We start from the raw sequence: 25,030 nt of genomic DNA on the forward strand, positions 1-25,030 counted from the left end.
TCTCCATCTGAATTCTGAAGAACGGATTTAATGAGTGCAAAATGGCAATGTTAGCAGTTGTGCAGACGAAGGGACAAAGCCACATTAGACACCCAGGATTTGATAAAATGTATGCTTCTGTGTGTGCATGTTACTCTGGCTGCGTTTAAACCAATGCGTAAAACTCTGGATAACTGACAGGGTAAGCTGTATTGAAGAAGCCGTGAAGCCATCTTGGTACTCCTCCATTGCAAAAAAATGTTTTGGAAGCTATATAAATGCATTTATTAATGTCTACATTTGTTTTTGACATGTGTATTCTATTACAGACAACTTAATGCATACTTTATTATATTATGTGTGTTCGACATACAAATAAAAACATTTTCCTTAAGTATTTTTTAGATTACTCATGTTACTGTCCCCACTACAAAAATAGTTAAATATATTTAATTTTGTCCTTAACATTCAATTGAAATACTGTACAATTCCAATAATTCCCATGGAGGACTGCTCCTACTGGGGAGAGCCAATAAGTTTGATAGGCGTTGAATCCACCTAATACGTAGGTCGTCTCAGCATTCCAGGGTTTATACACCATTTGTTTAAAACAGGCAACCCAATTCTGATATTTTTTCCACAAAATGTGTATTTTGAACAATCACAGATCTTTTCACATCAGATATTTTTCAGAGCTGATCTGATTGGTCAAAAGACTAATTAGTGAGAAAAATATCAGAAGTCAACTGTGTAAAAGCAGCCTCTGCATGTCAGCATAAAGTTGACAGATAATAGTTCCAGCTGTGCCTGTGTGGTGACATAACTCCTAACGTTACACTGTCCACTAAACTAGTACAGGTGCTGGAAACAGCACTGCAGAAGACAAACAAAAACATGGCACCTTGCCAAGGCAGAAGGAGTTAAGTACACCCAAGATAATGTTGGTTTGCCATGTTTGCCATGTTGAAGGCAAACCAAAGGACTCCTCCGGTGGTTGTAAATTCAGAACCAGATCAACATTATTTCTCTAATAAACAAATCACTCATACTGTGCGGTACACTCTTAAAATACTAGTCCCGACCGGTATGTACATTTTTGCGTGTAAAAGAAAGTCTTAGAAAATACATTTCTAAATAATTTTATTAATTTTTCATTTCATTTAGCTAGCATTGTATTGTCCAGACAGAGTAACAGGGGTGTGACATGAACGAGAGACAGTTGATACAATCAACTCGTGTCACCCAGTCCACCATAGCACTCTGTCTGAGAGGCATGCATTATGACTAACAGTGGGCCATACATACAGTAGAAGTGTCAAACATTAAGATACTTTCAGAACTTAAAAACAGACAAACGAGCAGACAGACTATACATTTCTACAACAATGCAAGCTGTGCTTGGTTCTCTGTGTTCAAGTGAAATGTTTACACCGTTTAGGAAAAATAGACAGTTACATGTCTTCCATGTGCATTTTAAATAAAAGATTGTAGAACAAAACACAGACGGTAGGAAAAATGTGAGTTGCAATGTAGCAAGAAAACTGTGCAAGAGAAAAAAACACTTGTTCAGTGGAGGCAAGACAAATATTGGTCTTCTATTGCATTAAATGATCAGAGGTATGAAGAGACTGAAACAAGTGGCAGTCAGACGAGTGAAATCATACAACTCCCCCATTAAGGCTTTCTGATGTGGTCCTCTGTAGTTCAGTTGGTAGAGCATGGCGCTTGCAACGTCGGGATAGTGGGTTTGATTCCCGGGACCACTCACATAAATGTATGCATGCATGACTAAGTCGCTTTGGGGGAAGAACAAAAAAAAATCTGCTAAATGGCATATATTATGTGTTGAGCAAACACAGCTACTAAGAAAACCCTTCTCATCAAAGGAGATAGGGATGAAGGTGTGTGGACTAGACCTAGCCATAACAAAGGGCTACCTATTTGGACATGAAGCCAAAACTTTGAATTTGTCTCTGTACTCCAGTATTTGGGATCAAATGTTTTAAAATGAGGCGACAAATACATATGTTTTACCATTTAGAAATGAATTCACTGCCTCTACTTTTTTTAAATGTATTGTTAATAAGAATAGAACAGGTTTCTGAACACTTCTATATTAAATGTGGATGCTACCACACTTTGTGGATAATCACAAATGAATGGTGAATAATGACGAGTGAGAAAGTTACAGATGTGTAACGGTCGCCTCAAACATTTTATCTGAAATCCAAAATGCTTGAGTACAAAACAAAACATTTTAGTTTCACTGTACAAATAAATACGTAGGAGTGTATACCTTTCCCTAATGGTGACTTTTGAGCTCACACAGATTCAAGGTGGTGTTGAGAGCAAAAACAAACAGTTTTTCTACTGGTCATTCAACAGGTCATTAAAGTGATATTATTAATCTGTTCAGATTTAGGCACCCCCAGCAACACTTCATAATCTGGGCATCAGGTAATGACACTTCATTAATGGCACAGCTCAGGGCACTCCTAATACAAATCAGATTGCATGAGTTTAAGTTCAAATGGACATTTAAATTTAAAACCACCTGAGAAAGTTTTGGTCACTGTCCCAAATGATCTTGTTCTACTGCAATACTCCGTCAAAATTATATGAGTGACAAAAATAACACTGCTATTGTAAAATGTTGGCTATATCATGAGGAAAATCATAACGCAGATGGAAATCATTATCCGCCTAAAGACTTCAAACTACAGCATATGCTTAAATTAGACCTATGATACTCCAATAAGAAACTTTATATCTGGAAAAGCTAATATACAGTTCATTTCAGCACTTTAGTTTGATTTGTATTTAGCAAATTTTCTCAATAAAAGATGCACTTGAAAATAAATTCCTTGAGTAGGCATTAATTTGTAAGTGAAGACCTGTGAATGTACAGGGAATTCCATTATTATTGTGACTGAGGTGCAGATCCCACAGTCATTCAATTGTGTAGAACTAAAATCCAAATAACAAATGCCAGAAGCCTTTTCTGGCAAAACACCATCCTTTTTCCAGTTAAAACAAACAGCTAAGAGACAACTGATCTGGACACAGCTTGTGTATGGCTTCCGTGGACCGAGTGGAGGTCAGTTCAGTAAGGGTTGTCACTTTCTGGTCAGACAGGATAGAAGTGCTAGACAGGATAGAAGTGTTTTGTAAACCACCATTGTGATTACCATCACACCCATAGCATAGGAGCTACACCGGACGCGCAACTTTTTTAGAGTGTGATTCGCTCCAATTCACTTCAATGAAACCAGGCGTAAGCGCGGTAGCTTTGCGAGAGGCTTGCACTGCTCAAAGTTAAAAAATTGACAAGCAGCTCACACCTGTGAACATTAGGATAAAGTGGCTTGCGCTCTGCTCATGCAGGCAAAAAGTTACACTTCCAGTACAACGGGTTGAAAAATAATAATCATTTTCCCTCTTCCCTAGTGTAGCTCCTATGTAACACTCTGACACTTAATTAAAAACAAGTAGTGTACACTTACTCATCAATTCTGTCTATATGCATTTATGCTTCTGTCCTATCTAGTGACAAACTTAGGGGGCAGTGAGTTGTTCAGGAGGAGCTGAGGCCCGAGTCAGACTCTGCACTGCCGTTGTGCTCCTTGGAGGTGGAGGAGGGGCAGACAGGAGCCGCCTGGCAGGGGATGGTGTAGCAGGAACACACAAAGCTCTTGAGCGTTTCCTGCAGAGTGTGTTGCTCCTCTACTTTGAAGATGTTAGGCTGCTCGACCTGGTCGTCACAGATCCTGGAGAGAAAGATGGGGAAAGGAGAAAAACAAACGTCTGTTCATGAGCCAAAGACAGAAGAACTAACTCAGGTACACAAGGGAACACGGAAGTGCTGTTCAAAGTAAGGATGTCTGGTATCTGGTTTCTCAGTGTCTACATAACAAAGGGCTAATCAACATGATCGATAGCATGTCAACATAAGCCTTAGCAATAAAAACAAACTCACATTACATGATCAGCTACTGTACAATGTTGTAGCATAAAGCAAAAGAGAAGGGATTAGCTTCTAGCAGTATCATTCATGACAACAATAGGCTTTTCCCCAACCGCTCTACATTACATGCACTAATGGAAAAGACCACTACGCTAACACCCATATTTTTCATGCATCTATGCCGATTCTTAATCATTATAAATAATTCATAAACAAATCATTGTTCACCTGTCAAGCTATGAAATCCCTGAGAAGTTGTAACAGACTGAAATACACAATACTCTGCAAAGCCAAAAAGTACAGCGAGCTGAACTCAAGCTGTTCTCAGTCATGAGAACATTGTGCACACAGGACGATGTCACCAGTTTGGGAACATCCATTCTACAACTAGCTGAAAGGCGTATTAGTGACCCTGAACTCATGATACTTCCTTGGCCCTAAATAAAGAGCATGCAAATCTGAAAGGTTAAATACTTGCAGGTGAAAAGCAGAATGCACAGTGAACATAATGTTTCCAACGGGCATTCAAAAGAACAGTGCACACACCCATGGACCAACAACAGAATTCAGCCATGTAAACAGGTTCTTGCAGCCACTTGCTCGTGAATCAGCCATGCTGCCTGACTTCCTGACATTCCAACAAAACAGCCAGTCGCTCTAACTGGGTGCTTTATATGCCATGCATCTACATAGGCCTCTGTCTGGTCAGTGCTGAAGAAGAGCTGGAAGTGGGAGTAATAAAGCTGAACATAAACAAACTGATAAAAGCATGATAAGGAGCAACCTTTATCCACTGGGGACGTCTCATCTCAAAAATGATAGACAGGGCAGTTGACCAATCAATCGTTGCTTTAAACAATCAATATTAACATTTTAATATAAAGTCGGGTAAAATGTTGCTACCAACACACTTTTTCATAGGAAGTGCAAACTCTAGGGAGACTATCGCAGGAAAAGGGGAACATAGCCTAGTTCTCCACACAGTTTAGCCAAATGAGAAGTCAATTGTCTTGCATCATTGTCATGGAACCCTGCTGGTCTGTTACAGTTATTGACCAGACCAAGGGGCTTTCATTCAGGCAGTAGTCACGAGGAAACAAAAGATCCAAAATCAGGGGTGAGTAAATAAGCACAACCAGGAACCAGAGAAACATTACTGGCATCAGAAGAACCAGTAGGGTGAGAGTCAATGACATGATTTGGCCACCAGCTTTCACATATTCTGAAAGAAAGAGGCACAGTTATCAGCTCCAGGTAGAAATTGACATTTTAACCACAGATCTAGGGTCAGATTATATTACTCCCAATAAGGGTTGAAAGAATATCTGACCCTGCATCTGCTGTTAGGGGCAACTTCTACCAACTCCCAGTTGTCATGACAATAAGCAGGGGACTGGAGAAAATGTATCTGGTGTATTCCAGTGATAAGATACAGCTGGAAGAAATTCTGGCAATCTATTTTTGACTCCCAGGAATCCCACTGAATGGTTTAATCAGTAAACCCCATCACGGCCAAACATGTAGGCCACAGTTCAAAGGTGCAATTTACGGAAAATAGGTCTATACTGCTGAGGCAGTATTATAAAACCAGTTCTCGCTGATGTCAGGTCACATGACGTGTCTGTTCTTTGAAGGAAGCCTCTCTCCGACCCAGCTATATCTACTTGAATTTTCTAATTACATAACGACTATTAGTTTCATTCGTCTAGCTACGGTGGCTGAACGACAAGTGATTCAATATTTGCCTACTCTGTGTTTTTAGGTTGTAATAATATGTAACCTTATATTATGATGTCCTTAACTGATACGCTGATTGTGTTTACACTACAATTACTGACCCATAATGGACAATTTTCATTGTTGTTAGTTGTAAAAATGTATATATTATTATTGTCCCATTCACTTCTCTTGACCTGCACTGTTGGAGCTCGAAGCTTAAGAATTTCACTGTACCCTGCAATTACATCTGCGACCCTGTGCATGTAACTAATAAACTCTAGAGCAATGTTGAGAAGTCCAATCAAGAGCATTGAGCAACAGTCAATAGCTGTTGATAGTGTGATCAGGATAAATACTTAGACACTGGTTTACATAACTACATGAGATCAGGGTGTACCTGCCTGAGGGACAAACTCTTAAGTCCTAACAAAATATTTGATTATAGCTAACCTTTGGCTAGGCCTCTCAGGAACTAAAAACAGCACATTGGGCAACATAGGGGGTGTCCTCTCCATTAAGCCTAGTCTTGGAGTAAAACAGCAAGCTTTCTAGTCTAGCACAAGTGCTTTTTAGGCTAGCACAAGTGCTTTTTAGGCTAGCACAAGTGCTTTTTAGGCTAGCACAAGTGCTTTTTAGGCTAGCACAAGTGCTTTTTAGGCTAGCACAAGTGCTTTTTAGGCTAGCACAAGCTTTAATCTGTGTCTGGTAACCTGCCCCTATATGAGCCAAACGGATTTACCAGTCATAGACCATCATCAGACGAATGTTTACCTGTCGTAGATGAGTCCGTCAATTCCCTGTTCCCGTAGCTTGGTCCTGTTGTCGTGGTCGTTGTTGAGGTCTCCCCAGCAGAACACTACCAGGCCTTTAGACTGGGCCTCTCGGATGTGCTCCAGATTCTGAAGGAGCTCCTCAGTGTGGGCACTAATACCCTACAGACACAATCAGAGTTGACTGATCCCCTACATTAGCACAGACACATACATCCATCCATCCCAGTTCCACCACTCACCAGGAGGTTTTCGCTCTGTGCGAAGCTCATGGCGATCTGTGTGGTGCGACAGCGGATGTCCATGAGCTCCGGGTAGATCTCAGAGATGCCCTGGGTCAGGAACAGGATGGGGTACTTGTTCTGCTTCTGACGAACCCTTGGGGAGAATACAGCATTTATGGTTAACTTTACCACCCCCCCTTACGTATGCATTCATAAAGCCTTCATAACAGCTACATAACACATTTGTCATAGGCAGTCATAAACATACATATTACTACTATGTAAACAAGGCTTCAGCTCGGCAGGTTAACACGGTCTTCAGACTGACTGTTGGATAACTGGTGGGTAAGCGGTTCTTACATAGTGCAGACGTCAGGGTCGAAGCAGGAGAAGACGATGCGTCTCTTGCCAGCTCTCTGCAGCACACAGGTCAGTATGATGTCCAGGAACAGGTTCATGTTGAAGTACGAGGACAGGTTTCCTTCCCACGAACCATCCTGTTGTAAACAATATCACAACCATCCAATGTGATAAGGGTTGTTACTATAGGACCATGATAGGATAGTTAAAAGTACAAAGTGTTCCTAATTGACTTGAACTGCAACCCCTAACCCCAAAAAACAGATGGGTCATGTACGTGCTCATCGGTTCAGCCACTTAGGTAACTTTCTAGCATGGCCACCTCGTGACGTCCCATCTCCAGTATAACTGACTGGCTGTACCTACCTTCATCTGACAAACCCACTTCAGCTCGATGTTGAAGCCCACATTTTCAGGCACTGCTTGGAATATCTGGAACATGACATAGGGAATCAGATATAATAGGACACAGAACCTCAAGGTTGGGATAGGCTAGTTCACAAAGATCACCAAATAACCCCATCATATGGTAACCTCGACAGCAGTGACGCCAACTAGGAGGTTATCTACCTGGGAAAAGGAAGGGAAGGGCTGATGCTCGTCAACCTCTTCCTCTTCATCATCATCTAAGAAAGAAAGTGGGAGTAAACCATGCACTTCACACACAGGCCGATACACAGTTCAGCTGCACTGATGGTTCATGTTCAACTGCTTTAAAACAATGATGCAAGCAGCGGACATGCAGTGCATTTGGAAGGTATTCAGACCCCTTGACCTTTTCCACATTTTGTTATGTTACAGCCTTATCCTAAAATTGATTCAATTGTTTATTTTTCCTCATCAATCTACACACAATGCCCCAAAACAGTTTCTTTAAAACATATTAGCAAATGTATTAAAAAATAAACTGAAATATCACATAGGGTGCATAAGTATTCAGACCCTTTACTCAGTACTTTGTTGAGCACCTCTGGCAGCGATTACAGCCTCAAGTCTTCTTGGGTATGACACTAAAAGCTTGGCACCCCAGTCTGAGGTCCTGAGTGCTCTGGAGCAGGTTTTCATCAAAGATATCTCTGTACTTTGCTCCGTTCATCTTTGCCTCGATCCTGACTAGTCTCCCAGTCCCTGCCGCTGAAAAACATCCCCACAGTATGATGCTGCCACCACCATGCTTTACCGTAGGGTTGGTGCCAGGTTTCCTCCAGACGTGACGCTTGGCATTCAGGCAAGAGTTCAATCTTGGCTCGATCATCCTATTTTTCCAACTTAATTGAGGAAAATAAGAACAATCCAAAATTCATTTTTGATACTGTCGCAAAGCTAACTAAAAAGCAGCATTCCCCAAGAGAGGATGGCTTTCACTTCAGCAGTAATAAATTCATGAACTTCTTCGAGGAAAAGATCATGATTATTAGAAAGCAAATTACGGACTCCTCTTTAAATCTGCGTATTCCTTCAAAGCTCAGTTGTCCTGAGTCTGCACAACTCTGCCAGGACCTAGGATCAAGAGAGACGCTCAAGTGTTTTAGTACTATATCTCTTGACACAATGATGAAAATAATCATGGCCTCTAAACCTTCAAGCTGCATACTGGACCCTATTCCATCTAAACTACTGAAAGAGCTGCTTCCTGTGCTTGGCCCTCCTATGTTGAACATAATAAAACGGCTCTCTATCTACCGGATGTGTACCAAACTTACTAAAAGTGGCAGTAATAAAGCCTCTCTTGAAAAAGCCAAACCTTGACCCAGAAAATATAAAAAACTATCGGCCTATATCGAATCTTCCATTCCTCTCAATTAAAAAAAAAATAAGGCTGTTGCGCAGCAACTCACTGCCTTCCTGAAGACAAACAATGTATACGAAATGCTTCAGTCTGGTTTTAGACCCCATCATTGCACTGAGACTGCACTTGTGAAGGTGGTAAATTACCTTTTAATGGCATCAGACCGAGGCTCTGCATCTGTCCTCGTGCTCCTAGACCTTAGTGCTGCTTTTGATACCATCGATCACTACATTCTTTTGGAGAGATTGGAAACCCAAATTGGTCTACACGGACAAGTTCTGGCCTGGTTTAGATCTTATCTGTCGGAAAGATATCAGTTTGTCTCTGTGAATGGTTTGTCCTCTGACAAATCAACTGTAGATTTCGGTGTTCCTCAAGGTTCCGTTTTAGGACCACTCTTGGGGATGTCATTCGAAAGCATAATGTTAACTTTCACTGCTATGCGGATGACACACAGCTGTACATTTCAATGAAACATGGTGAAGCCCCAAAATTGCCCTCGCTGGAAGCATGTGTTTTAGACATAAGTAAGTGGATGGCTGCAAACGTTCTACTTTTATACTTGGACAAAACAGAGATGCTTGTTCTAGGTCCCAAGAAACAAAGAGATCTTCTGTTGAATCTGACAATCAATCTTAATGGTTGTACAGTCGTCTCAAATAAAACTGTGAAGGACCTCGGCGTTACTCTGGACCCTGATCTCTCTTTTGAAGAACATATCAAGACTGTTTCAAGGACAGCTTTTTTCCATCTACGTAACATTGCAAAAATCAGAAACTTTCTGTCCAAAAATGATGCAGAAAAATTAATCCAAGCTTTTGTCACTTCTAGGTTAGACTACTGCAATGCTCTACTTTCCGGCTACCCGGATAAAGCACTAAATAAACTTCAGTTAGTGCTAAATACGGCTGCTAGAATCCTGACTAGAACCAAAAAATGTATCATATTTCTCCAGTGCTAGCCTCCCTACACTGGCTTCCTGTCAAGGCAAGGGCTGATTTAAAGGTTTTACTGCGAACCTACAAAGCATTACATGGGCTTGCTCCTACCTATCTCTCTGATTTGGTCCTGCCATACATACCTACACGTACGCTACGGTCACAAGACGCAGGCCTCCTAATTGTCCCTCGAATTTCTAAGCAAACAGCTGGAGGCAGGGCTTTCTCCTATAGAGCTCCATTTTTATGGAATGGTCTGCCTACCCATGTGAGAGACGCAAACTCGGTCTCAACCTTTAAGTCTTTACTGAAGACTCATCTCTTCAGTGGGTCATATGATTGAGTGTAGTCTGGCCCAGGAGTGTGAAGGTGAACGGAAAGGCTCTGGAGCAACGAACCGCCCTTGCTGTCTCTGCCTGGCCGGTTCCCCTCTTTCCACTGGGATTCTCTGCCTCTAACCCTATTACAGGGGCTGAGTCACTGGCTTACTGGTGCTCTTTCATCCTGTCCCTAGGAGGGGTGCGTCACTTGAGTGGTTTGAGTCACTGATGTGATCTTCCTGTCTGGGTTGGCACCCCCCCTTGGGTTGTGCCGTGGCGGAGATCTTTGTGGGCTATTCTCGGCCTTGTCTCAGGATGGTAAATTGGTGGTTGAAGATATCCCTCTAGTGGTGTGGGGGCTGTGCTTTGGCAAAGTGGGTGGGGTTATATCCTTCCTGTTTGGCCCTGTCCGGGGTTGCCATCGGATGGGGCCACAGTGTCTCCTGACCCCTCCTGTCTCAGCCTCAAGTATTTATGCTGCAGTAGTTTGTGTCGGGGGGCTAGGGTCAGTTTGTTATACCTGGAGTACTTCTCCTGTCCTATCCGGTGTCCAGTGTGAATTTAAGTATGCTCTCTCTAATTCTCTCTTTCTCTCTCTCGGAGGACCTGAGACCTAGGACCATGCCTCAGGACTACCTGACATGATGACTCCTTGCTGTCCCCAGTCCACCTGTCCGTGCTGCTGCTCCAGTTTCAACTGTTCTGCCTGTGATTATTATTATTTGACCATGCTGGTCATTTATGAACATTTGAACATCTTGGACATGTTCTGTTATAATCTCCACCCGGCACAGCCAGAAGAGGACTGGCCACCCCAAATAGCCTGGTTCCTCTAGGTTTCTTCCTAGCTTTTGGCCTTTCTATGGAGTTTTTCCTAGCCACCGTGCTCCTACACCTGCATTGCTTGCTGTTTGGGGTTTTAGGCTGGGTTTCTGTACAGCACTTTGAGATATCAGCTGATGTACGAAGGTCTATATAAATACATTTGATTTGATTTCATCAGACCAGAGAATCTTGTTTCTCATGGTCAGAGTCCTTTAGATGCCTTTTGGCAAACTCCAAGCGGGCTGTCAGGTGACTTTTACTGAGGAGTGGCTTCCGTCTGGCCACTCTACCATTAAGGCCTGATTAGTGGAGTGCTGCAGAGATGGGAGAACCTTCCAGAAGGACAACCATCTCCATAAAGGAACTCTGGAGCTCTGTCAGAGTAACCATCGGGTTCTTGGTCACCTTCCTGACCAATGCCCTTCTCCCCCGATTGTTCAGTTTGGCCAGGCAGCCAGCTCTAGGAAGTCTTGGTGGTTCTAAACTTCTTATATTAAAGAATGATGGAGGCCACTGTGTTCTTGGTGACCTTTAATGCTGCAGACATTTTTTGGTACCCATCTCCAGATCTGTGCCTCGACACAATCCTGTCTTGGCGCTCCAGGGACAATTAATTCGACCTCATGACTTGGTTTTTGTTCTGACATGCACTGTTAACTGTGGGACATTATACAGTCAGGCATTTGACTTCCAAATCATGTTCAATCAATTGAATTTACCACAGGTGGACTCCAATCAAGTTGTAGAAACATCAAGGATGATCAATGGGAAAAGGATGCACCTGAGATCAATTTCGAGTCTCATAGCAAAGGGTCTGAATACTTATGTGAACAAGGTAAATGTTTTGTATTCTTTTATATATTTGTAAAAAATTCTAAAAACCTGTTTTCACTTTGTCATCATGGGGCATTGTGTGTAGGATTTTGTGGTGGGTATTACAGCCAGCGAAATATAAGAAAATACACTATACCTTTGTGGTCGTTCACCTTCAAGGCAGAAGCATGGCCCAACTGTTCATCAAACACAAAACCAAGTCATCTTTCACATCATATAGGCCTACTCCTAAATAGTGTGGGATAAACCATAGTCTACATGACAAAAAAAATACTTCATATTAACCCTTTTCAAGGACTGGCGTCTGAGTGTATTAACTAGTAAAGGAGAAGCCAGAGGCTAGCTGTAGTTAAAAGCTCTTCTACCTTGAGCTGCTGAAGCTGGTCGTATGTGAGGTCTTTGACAGGAACTTCAAACAGGTCCAGAGAGAGTTTGTCTCCTTTCTGACAGGAGGAGAGGAACATCAAATAAAAAGTAAGGATGCTGTACAGTGTGCACCCGACCACATTTATGTTGTTGTTTACCTTCTTAGTGGAGATGCAGCAGGTGAGATCGTGGTACACGATGGGGATGCAGTCCTTGGAGAGATGGACGTCAAACTCTACATAGGCAGCCCCCTTCAGAAACATACGACACACATGCAGTCAACTCTGATGTAAAACCAGATCAGATACATTTAAGTGTTTTACGTTTTGTAGGAATACTCACATGATTGGCAGCACTTTTAAACGAGGCAATTGTGTTCTCCCTAACTTTGGTATGTCTGAAAAATCAAAATCAGACATTTTTAGTGCAAAACCAAAGATAACCAATGACAAAGGCACCCAAATCACAATTTACAGTATAACACAGATACCAAACCAATTGTGTACGGTCAGACTACTAGTTAATGACTTGCACTCTGACAACTTCTGGCTGAGATTCAGAGGCAAGGTTTTCCCAGTACAGTGACATGACAAGAAACCAGAAAGAACAATGTCTTTGTTGTTGTTCGTTGACCTCCACTTCCTGTTGATGTCTCAGTCTGACTGAGCATGTCCTAAAGTTGCACTGAAACTTTGAAGCCGGACAGAACAGGACAAATGCATTCAAACATTCAATAAACGGAGTACAAAAGGGACGTTGTGTTGTTATTGAGTAGAGTCCTGCTTCAACACACATAGACAATCATTAGGTACATCAACCCCTAATAATTGTGTTGTGTGTTTCTCTCACTTGGCTGCGTGTGTGCTGCCGGCCCCTCTGTGGCCCACGTCCAGGGGGGCACTCCTCTTCCTCCAGTACTTGGTGAAGGACGAGCTCATGTCACACTGCAGTCCCTCGATAGGACGGATCACCAGGTAGTCCACTGGAACAGAAAAATACATGACTTTACATTATTATATATATATATATATATATATATATATATATATATTTTTTTTTAAATGTGAATTGTACTCATTAAATTAACTTTAATCTGACTTGTATTTTTTACCAGGGAAAAATTTTTGCTAACCCTCTGGCCCCAAGTCATCTAATCCTGCATCTACATTCTAGTTCCTGTTTTGACCTATTTCACACCCTGTTTGACAGTTACATGCTAAGCGGAAAGTTGACTGTTTACATAGGGAAAGGGGCTGCAGGAGGAACTGGATGTGCTGACCTACAGTATTCTACAGGGTTGGGGTCATTTGAAAAAAATGTTTACCCCCCCCTCCCTTTTCTCCCCAATTTCATTAGAAGGAGTCAATTGAAATTTAAGTCATCCAATGTAGGAAGGGATTTGAATTAAACCATTTAAAAAGTTTTGAAATAAGAAGCTCCTCCCTTTCAATTTGAGAAATATTTTTTTATTTTTAGTATTGAAATAGAATTTCAGTTTTGGTGAATTAACTGACTAATTCCATTTCTGAAAGACCTGTCAGTCAATAGAGGCTGAATCCGAGTTTTAGACCATCTATTTAACATAGTCACTCTTAGGGAAATATAGAAGTTTTCAAATTTAACCTGTATTTAACTAGGTAAGCCAGTTAAGAACAAATTCTTATTTATAATGACGGCCTAACCCGGCCAAACCCGGACGACGCTGGGCCAACTGTGCACCGCCCTATGGGACTCCCAATCAAGGGCGGATGTGATACAGCCTGGATTCGAACCAGTGACTGTAGTGATGCCTCTTGCACTGAGATACAGTGTCTTAGACCTCTGCGCCACTCGAGAGTATATTCAATAAGTCCTGCTGCATCCGAATCAAGTTTTCTGCAAATATCCCATTGATATTACCTGATTTACAAAGACTTACATGGGTGTCAAGTAACTTAGTAGCTTTTTAAAAAATAAAATATTACAAGACCACTTGTTCCAGGAGGGGTGGGGTTGCTCACCTCGGACTTTGCCCAGGGTCTGTCTGGAGTTGCGTTTCATGATGGGCAGAGTGACCACACCCGTGTCCTTGCCACTCTCCACAAAGAATGAGGAGAGAAGGCAGGCCGTACCCACGGTCCCCGGGTGGGCATCCCCTGGCACCACATGCTCACCCATGTCCTCCTGTTGAGGAGATAGATAGAGAGACAAGGCAAGAAGGGTATTCTCTGCCATCAAAAGGAACATACAGTGCCTTGCGAAAGTATTCGCCCCCCTTGAACTTTGCGACCTTTTGCCACATTTCAGGCTTCAAACATAAAGATATAAAACTGTATCTTTTTGTGAAGAATCAACAACAAGTGGGACACACTCATGAAGTGGAACGACATTTATTGGATATTTCAAACTTTTTTAACAAATCAAAAACTGAAAAATTGGGCGTGCAAAATTATTCAGCCCCTTTACTTTCAGTGCAGCAAACTCTCTCCAGAAGCTCAGTGAGGATTTCTGAATGATCCAATGTTGACCTAAATGACTAATGATGATAAATACAATCCACCTGTGTGTAATCAAGTCTCTGAATAAATGCACCTGCACTGTGATAGTCTCAGAGGTCTGTTAAAAGCGCAGCGAGCATCATGAAGAACAAGGAACACACCAGGCAGGTCCGAGATACTGTTGTGAAGAAGTTTAAAGCCAGATTTGGATACAAAAAGATTTCCCAAGCTTTAAACATCCCAAGGAGCACTGTGCAAGCGATAATATTAAAATGGAAGGAGTATCAGACCACTGCAAATCTACCAAGACCTGGCCGTCCCTCTAAACCTTCAGCTCATACAAGGATAAGACTGATCAGAGATGCAGCCAAGAGGCTCATGATCACTCTGGATGAACTGCAGAGATCTACAGCTGAGGTGGGAAACTCTGTCCATAGGACAACAATCAGTCGTATATTGCACAAATCTGGCCTTTATGGAAGAGTGGCAAGAAGAAAGCCATTTCTTAAAGATATCCATAAAAAGTGCCGTTTAAAGTTTGCCACAAGCCACCTGGGAGACACACCAAACATGTGGAAGAAGGTGCTCTGGTCAGATGAAACCAAAATTGAACTTTTTGGCAACAATGCAAAACGTTATGTTTGGCGTCAAAGCAACACAGCTGAACACACCATCCCCACTGTCAAACATGGTGGTGACAGCATCATGGTTTGGGCCTGCTTTTCTTCAGCAGGGACAGGGAAGATGGTTAAAATTGATGGGAAGATGGATGGAACCAAATACAGGACCATTCTGGAAGAAAACCTGATGGAGTCTGCAAAAGACCTGAGACTGGGATGGAGATTTGTCTTCCAACAAGACAATGATCCAAAACATAAAGCAAAATCTACAATGGAATGGTTCAAAAATAAAACATATCCAGGTGTTAGAATGGCCAAGTCAAAGTCCAGACCTGAATCCAATCGAGAATATGTGGAAAGAACTGAAAACTGCTGTTCACAAATGCTCTCCATCCAACCTCACTGAGCTCGAGCTGTTTTGCAAGGAGGAATGTGAAAAAATGTCAGTCTCTCGATGTGCAAAACTGATAGAGACATACCCCAAGCGACTTACAGCTGTAATCGCAGCAAAAGGTGGCGCTACAAAGTATTAACTTAAGGGGGCTGAATAATTTTGCACGCCCAATTTTTCAGTTTTTGATTTGTTAAAAAAGTTTGAAATATCCAAATGTCGTTCCACTTCATGATTGTGTCCCACTTGTTGTTGATTCTTCAAACAAATACAGTTTTATATCTTTATGTTTGAAGCCTGAAATGTGGCAAAAGGTCGCAAAGTTCAAGGGGGCCGAATACTTTCGCAAGGCACTGTAAATTTCAACATACCAATTAGGATTTGGCTAAAAATACTTGAATCAGTCATAGAGCCCATTGCCTTTTATGGTTGTGAGGTCTGGGGTCCGCTCACCAACCAAGACTTCACAAAATGGGACACCAAATTGAGACTCTGCACGCAGAATTCTGCAAAAATATCCTCTGTGGAACACCAAATAATGCATGCAGAGCAGAATTAGGCCGATACCCACTAATTATCAAAATCCAGAAAAGAGCTGTTAAATTCTATAACCACCTAAAAGGAAGCGATTCCCAAACCTTCCATAACAAAGCCATCACCTACAGAGAGATGAACCTAGAGAAGAGTCCCCTAAGCAAGCTGGTCCTGGGGCTCTGTTCGCAAACACAAACACACCCTACAGAGCTCCAGGACAGCAGCACAATTAGACCCAACCAAATCATGAGAAAACAAAAAGATAATTATTTCCAATGTGTCAAGTAATTAACAAAAAAACAGAGCAAACTAGAATGCTATTTGGCCCTAAACAGAGAGTACACAGCGGCAGAATACCTGACCACTGTGACTGACCCAAAATTAAAGAAAGCTTTGACTATGTACAGACTTAGTGAGCACAGCCTTGCTATTGAGAAAGGCCGCCATAGGCAGACATGGCTCTCAAGAGAAGACAGGCTATGTGCTCACTGCCCACAAAATGAGGTGGAAACTGAGCTGCACTTCCTAACCTCCTGCCCAATGTATGACCATATTAGAGAGACATATTTCCCTCAGATTACACAGATCCACAAAGAATTTGAAAACAAATCCAATTTTGAAAAACTCCCATATCTACTGGGTGAAATTCCACAGTGTGCCATCACAGCAGCAAGATTTGTGACCTGTTGCCACGAGAAAAGGGCAACCAGTGAAGAACAAACACCATTGTAAATACAACCCATATTTATGCTTATTTATTTTATCTTGTGTCCATTAACCATTTGTACATTGTTAAAACACTGTATATATATATACATTATATATAATGACATTTGTAATGTCTTTATTGTTTTGAAACTTCTGTATGTGTAATGTTTACTGTTAATTTGTATTGTTTATTTCACTTTATATATTATCTACCTCACTTGCTTTGGCAATGTTAACACATGTTTCCCATGCCAATAAAGCCCATGAATAGAATAGATAGATAAATAGATAGATAGATAGGATATATGGCACTAAAATATACATACATACATACAGTCTGATACCGACTTTCTGCTAAAACACTGGTTTGGGAGTATAGTTACAACACGAAAAACAGTTGTTTCTGTAGAGTTGACAATAGTCATCCTGCTGTGAACTGTACCTCAAAGAAGTCAAAGGTGAGTTCCAGGTTGTCAGGGTCCATGGAGTGGATGATGTACTCTGTCCACTGTGAGGCCTCCAGGGCATAACCACACTCAGGCTGGGAGTGGCGGGACTTGTACCCATCTCCACTGATCATACTGGTCTCCAGCGTGGTGGTCATCTTGTGCCACGCCACAGCGCTCTGCTCCTGCTCTTCATCATCCTCCTCCTCCTCTACACCTTCCAGCGTCAGCTTAATCCTGGGGTAAGGGGGGAAAGGTCACAGGTCAACAGTGGTCAAATTGGGAAAGGTGTGAGACCTTACAAGCCTGACTCTAGTAAGTCATGAATTTGAACAGGTGGACTAGTGTTCTCATCACTACCTTTACAGGAGTTGTCTGCATATTTCATGAATAAAGAGGATTTATTTTAGTGCCATATTTGGTTTGATTCCATAATTTTGGGGGGGTTAATTTCTATCTGCATTTGAGGAAATTCTGCCCCTTCTGATCCAAGCCACAGTCTCTTAGATAAGCACTCAGTCAGCAAACAGTGTTGAATAAGAGCCGCGTGTCTCTCGGCCTCACCTGAAGCGAGACTTCTTATATTTCTTCTTGGTGATGGATACAGGAGACGTCTTTGAGTAGTGCAGACGCAAACGGATCTCTGTCTGGCACGTCAGCCACCCAGAGTCCACACACTCTAAGCCATCTGCAGAAAGGAGTCGCAGAGAAACATGTGGTGAGTTTCTCACAAAATGGCTCCTGGCACAAAATGGCTCCTGCTGGATCACCCAGGTGAGTAACAGTACTTGGTGGTGGATGAGGTTAGCTATCCGCAAACAATGCAAAGCACTTTGACAAAATTTCTATGGAAATAAAAGCCATTGTTTAAACATATTGTGTAGGGTTTGAAAACAGTCAAATTCACATGTTTTACCAGATAACTGTAACCTCAAATCTTAGCAGTCTCTAATGGGGACGTGCTTTACATGTAACCCGTGAAGAGTTCAGTTCAACCAGAGGTTTGAGTCATTCCTCAGGTACTTAGTAGCAGTTTGATGTTTATTCTCATGAATCTTGCCTTGTAGGCAGAACTGAGCAATTTCCAAAGTCAAAATTGGCTATATAGTAACAATTCTTGAAAACAGAAATGTGATTTTTGGTCTTAATTTAAGGTAATGGTTAGGCATAAGGTTAGCAGTGTGGTTAAGGTAAGGATTAAGGTTAGGTCAACCTATCAGGTAAGAGTGTTGGGCCAGTAACCGGAATTTGACAAACTGACTTGTTAGAAAGGTGGCATCCTATGACGGTGCAACGTTGAAAGTCACAGTTCTTCAGTACCGGCCATTCTACTGCCAATGTTTGTCTATGGAGATTGCTGTGTGCTCGATTTTATTTACCTGTCAGTAAAGGGTGTGGCTGAACTAGCCAAATCCACTCATTTGAATGGGTGTCAAAGATAATTTCCCAAAATTGATTATACCAAGATGTGATACATTTAGTTGGACTTACTGTGGAATCCAAATTGGCCATTGTCAATATCAAGGTGTGATTCTGCAAGAAAATAAACAGGCATGAGGTCTATAGAAAAAAAACATATCAACTTCCATACTTCTAAAAGCAACATAAAATAGTGATAATAATTATATAGATTTGATGTTTTAAACCTTGACAGGCTGTAGGATTGAGGGTGAAACTACAGTATATTAGATTTGTTCCCATCAAGCTGATTTTGAACGAGCTTTGTCTTAGTTCTGAAACAATGGTGTTTGAGTGGCCTCAAATCAAATGTTTTGTCACGTGCCAAACACAAATACAGTGAAATGCTTAATTATAGTTAAGAAAATATTTACTAAATAAACTCTAAACAAGAAAATAAAATCAAAAGTAACAATAAAATACCAATAACAAGGTTATATACAGGGGGTACCAGTACCCAGTCAATGCGCTGGGGTACAGGATAGTCAAATTAATTTATACATGTAGGTTGGGTTAAAGTGTGCATAGATAATAAACAGTGAGTAGTGGGGTGGGGGTGGGGGGCAGTGTAAATAGTCCGGGTGGCCATTTGATTAAATTGTTCAGCAATCTAATGGCTGCTGAATCCCCTTGCCTCAGCTAAGCATAGAAACATTTCCCAAACCAAGCCGGGCATCGTTCTGGTTTATATACCTGTGGGGCTCATCAGGCGTGGCTGCTGGTGGGTCTCCCACTTAGTGACTATCACCTGACAGGGACCACCTGCACTCTGCAATGCCAATGTTTAGTACAGCATTAAGACAGATATCGTCAACGGTCACTTTGGTTACCAATCAGCAAGCCAGTCAGCAACCATTGGTTGATATCTGCAAAGGGGTTCTATTAGTTGACAGGAGGCATAACTTTGGCATCATCTCTTCTACTACACTAACATATTTTGCTATCTCCTCTGAAAGATTTTGAATACTTACTTTAAAACATTTTAGAATTATCATTTTTTCTCCGGTCCAACAAAATTGGTCTGCTACAATATTTAAGCAATAAGGCATGAAAACCTGGAGATGATTGTGTGAATAACTCCTGACTAAGGGTTGTTCGAAGGCCCAACATGGAACGTAGGGCTGGGAAACAGCCCATAGGAGGTAGACATTCACGATTTTTCTTATTTTAATGAGTACATTTGTTTTATTTCATCCTTCCACCAGACAATATAGTCCAAATATAGCCAAACGAGCTGGTCGTCCATTCCAAACTTTTTAAGCAAAAAAGGTTGCCATGCAGGCTAGTTACTTCTCCTAGCCAACTAAAGCTAACACACAATCACACCAAGCAGCTGAAATGACAAACTATGTGCATTTTCATTTGTTTTCCCTTTGACATTTATTTTGATATATCCGTTATAATGTTCCAAAATGAATTTGGCTGGCTCAGAGAAGCTGTCAGTCTCATCACATTCATTCTCTCTACGGCGCAGTGTAAAAACCTGCAAAGTTGTTGCACAGATCAGAAGCAGGCAGAAAGGTTTAGACAAACCAAATGCTAGCCTAGTGGCTTGGGGAAATAATGTCTAGTCACTTTTTTACATCGAAGATTAAGTTTATAAATTGCCTGGCTGTGATGTGGGGCAGTGGATCATTCTAATGAAACTATAACAGGCATTACCCAGGGACTGTGGTGAATAACTCCCTGCTATCAACCAATCAGCATCCAGGATCCAAACAACTTGTTTTATAATTGGTATTAAAAACAGGTTAAATCACAAAAAGAATTGAATGTGGTCCTGGTTTTAGGTTTCTGGCCATTGTGACATAGTGAAATGTGTTGTCATTACAGCTGGCCTATCTGAATGTGTGTGCTGAGCAACACCCCAAGAGTCAACAAATTATGCTCTCTGACAAGTTAGTAATGCTGCTAGTCCACTGACAGTAGTTCAGACCAGGAAGGGACAGCACAGTTCAAATGAGTTGTTTTTCCTCGTTTCCACATCGCATCACGGGTGTGATAGTGTTACTTCATATGCTACTGTCTGTAGGACACAACAGCCAGACACGCTCTCTCTAGCTGTCCCTCTCTGAAAGAGGAAGAGCTTAAAAAAGGGTGTAATTTGAGCCTCCAAGCTGGCCATATAGAGAACATTACTGAGAACTGACATTAATAATTGGAATGGTAAAGAACATACTGTGCTTGTGTGTGTGTATGTTCCAACTTCCAAGTCTAGCGTAGCATTAAATAACATGGAAGAGGCTCACATCACGTGCACAGATCAGAGCTCAGCTATGGCCAGCTGGCAGAGCTCCAGGCATGCTCTCCTCTCTAAGAGTTATGTAGCAACTGCACAGAGGACAGCTAGAGGGGATCAACACAGATGTGGGGAAAGTGAGCTAAATAACCCATTAATGATCTTAGATCTGCTATAGCGTAGCTAATCTAATGCTTTCTAGTGTTCACTCAAAACAGACTTACTCATATGACTAACTCGGTCACACTTGGATTACAGTGGCTCCATAGAAGACGAACTGTGTGTGAATTAAAACATCCTCTAAACAGTTTAGTATGAAGTACATTACATTTAAATGCCATTCAATTTCCTAAAAGAGATTAGCTGTGAAAATATCAGCAGCCTCCAGAACTGAAGTGAGGATATAAAAATGTTGATCACGCTGTATGCAGGCTATTCATCACCATCATCAAAAGGAAGGATTAAGAGCACAACACAACAACTCCTAGTCTGGCTCTAACCTGCTGTTAAGACAATACTGTCAATCCTTTGTCAACTGTCACTCAACAGCCAACATGAGATCACCACTAAAGCAACTACTTACGTAACTGGATTATGGTACAATCATTTTTAAAAGACCAACTACAATGTATTTTGTTTAATATTACATCATGCTGACTGCACATAAAATGAACTCACCTTTGACTCCAGGAAGTGGCCTTTGAAATAGCGATAGGTTGACACAGCACCTCTGGGCACACTGATGATCCTCTTCCACAATGTGCTGGGGAAGGAACATAATATGTGTAATCACTTAAACACCCTGTAGCTACAAACATCAACACAGAAATCATTCAGACCATATTCCAAGAGAAAGGTGATATGTACCCATCGTGTTCAGCAGGTTGTAGGGTCACAGCTCTCTGATAGCACCAGGCTCCTAAAGCTTCACAGCTACCAACCACGGCTATCACCTCACCTAGTCATACACCATTTTATTACGTTCCATTAATGTGCCACACACACACACTCACCTTGCACACATTTTCACAAACACCCCCCCACCCCTTATTAGGTTCAAAAGATCAATGACTTTTTAGCCAAACTCTCATGGACAGGCTTGTAATCGAGTATCTGTCCATATTACGCACGATTTTAGATATAGGTTAACTGAGATTAGCTAAAAGATGACATTCCTGATTGACTGTCTGGATAGTTTTTCTGTTTAAAGTTGTCTTGAATTGAATAGTCTTCTTGTTTCAGATTAGTCTGTTGCCCTGCAGTAGGGGTTGGTCTTACCTGGGGATGTGTCTCCCCTAACTGCCAAAGTCACTTGAGTTGTCTCCATAGTTGACACAGGCACAAACAAGGTCAATTGGAGGTGAAATCAAGCTGGAAAACCAGGAACTTAATGGTAAAACAGGCATGGATTTAGGCATAGATTTAGTGGATCAACAAACGTCCAACAAAGCTGTGCTGGGTACTAGCTAGCCATATATATATATATATATGACTAAAAATATAAGTTAATTGTCATCTCTTCTTTAGATGACATAACATTGTCAAACAATGGAGTTAAATTCTTACTAGTTAGGTATTCAGGGAACACATTTTACAATTGGAGAACAATTATAATTGTTATGTTGAAAATCAGCTCTTTGCTAGGAACTAACTCTCTTTAAGACAACATGAATATCTACATACCTTGCTTTTTTGTTATTTGCCAGGGGTAGACAGCTAACATTAACGTTATAGGATTGATTCAAGAGAAGCCGTGCTGGCTATTCCATGCTGAAGTATCAGACTGGAATGAACACCGTTCGGTCCAGCTGCGTTGTGCTGTATAAGAAAAAAAATTACCATATCAACACAATCACTTGGGCACTTTCAACAAGCTAACTATCGTTACCAGGATAACATATATAAAACTAGTATTAGATCGTTATCATGTTTGAGGTAGCTAACGTTATTGTATTTTGCACACTGCGTATGATGTAGTTAAATTCAGACCGCCTAATTCCGGAATTCAGGATTTGTCAACTAAACTGACGCGTTAGCCATGCTAACCGGATAACCAGCGGTTTACAGTAAGTACGCTAGCTTGCAAGCTAGCTGCGCCCTTTACGCCAATGCGGGCAGACACAACCAGTAAACTAACGTTGGCTAGCTAACGTAGCCACAAAAGCGTTTTTACTTTCTCTCGCTACAAAACGTAACCATTGTAACTAAACAATATCGTCGCATAAAGCACAGATGGTATCCATTTACATTTCTCCATCAGCGGCCAGATCTTGTTCGATGTGGTGTATTTGGCATAGTTATTAACAACGTCTGTGATGCCGACTAGTCTTGTTTTCACCGGTGTGAAATGAACAACATTAAGGATCAGAAACAATCGTGAACTCAACGTTTAACCTTCAAAATAAAAGTCCCGCATTAAAACTGATGCAACCGGATTCAAATAGTGTAATCACCATGCCATAATTGGAATTGATAATGCTAAACAAAAATCAGTACCAGAGTTTCTCCTGAGTAGAAGAGTCCCCACTTTAATGCAACACAATGTTCAGAAAATTGTTGACAGTGTCATATGTAGGCCTATGTTCAATACGCATATCAGATAATCTGGCAGATTGTTTTTAAGGGCCACAATAAGGGCAGCGACAACCCTGAGTGTGTAAACATTGTGGATTTGGATACTAGAGGTGCTCCAGTTGAATGAACCTCACATTTACTGAGACATATAGCCTACTGCACAGAAAATTGTGTACAGTGCATGTTCTACAAGCATATCAGAGTCAAATCGGACAGATTTCCCAGTCAAAGTTTTGCAATAAGAGTAGGCTGATACCCCATTTCATGAACCCAAGATTCACAGGTAATCCTACAGTGCATCTACTGCTGCGCCACTTGGGAGACAAATGTCATATTATGTCTATATACTGTACAGTGTTGTAATGATGTGCAAATAGTTCAATATAAATATAGGTTGTATTTACAATGGTGTTTGTTCTTCACTGGTTGCCCTTTTCTTGTGGCAACAGGTCACAAATATTAATGCTGTGATTGCACACTGTGGAATTACACCCAACAGATATGAGAGTTTAACAAAATTAGATTTTTTTTCGAATTCTTTGTGGGTCTGTGTAATCTGAGGGAGATATGTGTCTCTAATATGGTCATACATTTGGCAGGAGGTTAGGAAGTTAAACTCATGTTGTGGGCAGTGTACACATAGCCTGAAATATCCGACTTTCGAACTAGGAACTCGGAAAAACGAGGTCAAATCATGACGTCAGTGATCTTAAGGTCTGAAAATATATCCGATCACTGACGTCATGATTTGACCTCGTTTTTTCCGAGTTCTCAGTTGTTGTGAAAGCACTACAAGTTTAGCCGATAGTCATGTCAAGACAGCTGGGAACTAGGGAAAAAACGATGTCAAATCATGACGTCAGTGATCTTAGGTCGGAAAGTCGGAGCTCAAGAAAGATGCTCGTTGAGACAAGATCGTAAATGGATATCACGAAATTCGGGAGTTAATCAATAAATATATATATATATGTATATATATATATATATATATATATATATGGAATTCCAAGACGGGAACGAGTATCTTTCTTGATTTTTTCCAAGTTGGATGACCGTTCAAAATACTTTTCCCAGTCGGAGATTTCCGAGTTCAGACTTCCCATTTGTTTTGAATGCGGCATACACCTCTCCAAGTCCTCACAGCTCCCCTTGCGCTGTGAATCACGTGGGTCGCGTCAGCGAGGCTAAATCTCCACCAAGGATAAACCCGTTAACCCCCGTGACTCACAGCCAAAATTCAACTCCTGTTGATATGCTTGCTTTGCTTCAGTTCCCATTTGATTTCAGCTATCACTCTCAAATGCAAGATAAGGAAATTATAAATAAATATTAAATTAAGACATTGCTTAACAGGACACTCAATATTTTACTTTATGACTATCAGCAGCTCTGAAACATCAATGTCCCACTACAGCTATAAGGCAGTTAACAGTCAGTAGACTATTTACAGTCCCACCAGTGAATGTGTGCCTGTCTCTGCCTGAAGGAGAGTGAG

At 41.3% G+C, this 25,030-nt stretch overlaps 1 protein-coding gene across 3 annotated transcripts; it reads right to left on the reverse strand.

Moving 5' to 3' along the window:
* Window positions 1–1,102: 1,102 nt before the first annotated feature.
* LOC110522444 (glycerophosphocholine phosphodiesterase GPCPD1) lies at window positions 1,103–23,362 on the reverse strand. 3 transcript variants are annotated; one of them, XM_021600836.2, is made up of 22 exons: window positions 23,209–23,362; window positions 22,645–22,779; window positions 22,240–22,332; window positions 21,829–21,919; window positions 21,640–21,724; window positions 19,416–19,491; window positions 18,756–18,797; window positions 17,829–17,952; window positions 17,261–17,501; window positions 14,089–14,251; window positions 12,938–13,070; window positions 12,431–12,485; window positions 12,247–12,339; window positions 12,088–12,165; window positions 11,859–11,898; window positions 7,587–7,642; window positions 7,383–7,448; window positions 7,017–7,153; window positions 6,675–6,810; window positions 6,434–6,594; window positions 5,101–5,165; window positions 3,560–3,746 (listed from the first exon to the last, which is right to left on the reverse strand). In XM_021600836.2, the coding sequence occupies exons 3-22, from the start codon at window positions 22,286–22,288 to the stop codon at window positions 3,703–3,705; spliced, it is 1,935 nt and encodes a 644-aa protein (XP_021456511.2). In that variant the 5' UTR covers window positions 22,289–22,332; window positions 22,645–22,779; window positions 23,209–23,362; the 3' UTR covers window positions 3,560–3,702. The 3 variants fall into 3 exon arrangements, with proteins under 3 accessions (XP_021456510.2, XP_036831946.1, XP_021456511.2); XM_021600835.2 differs by lacking the exon at window positions 5,101–5,165 and having other exon boundaries at window positions 1,103–3,746; XM_036976051.1 differs by lacking the exon at window positions 5,101–5,165 and having other exon boundaries at window positions 1,103–3,746; window positions 22,240–22,347.
* Window positions 23,363–25,030: the final 1,668 nt, after the last annotated feature.

Source organism: Oncorhynchus mykiss, chromosome 4, assembly GCF_013265735.2.
Source record: "Oncorhynchus mykiss isolate Arlee chromosome 4, USDA_OmykA_1.1, whole genome shotgun sequence".
NCBI lineage: Eukaryota > Metazoa > Chordata > Actinopteri > Salmoniformes > Salmonidae > Oncorhynchus > Oncorhynchus mykiss.

Bases quoted from the DNA above. Each gene is read 5' to 3' on its own strand.
- LOC110522444 (XM_021600835.2), bottom strand. From the start codon at position 22,288: ATGGAGACAACTCAAGTGACTTTGGCAGTTAGGGGAGACACATCCCCA. The intron at 11,899-12,087 runs GTAGAAGAGCTT...TTTGATGAACAG, and splicing joins ACCAGCTTCAGCAGCTCAAG to TTGGGCCATGCTTCTGCCTT. The intron at 6,595-6,674 runs GTGAGTGGTGGA...TTGTGTCTGTAG, and splicing joins CACAGAGCGAAAACCTCCTG to GGTATTAGTGCCCACACTGA.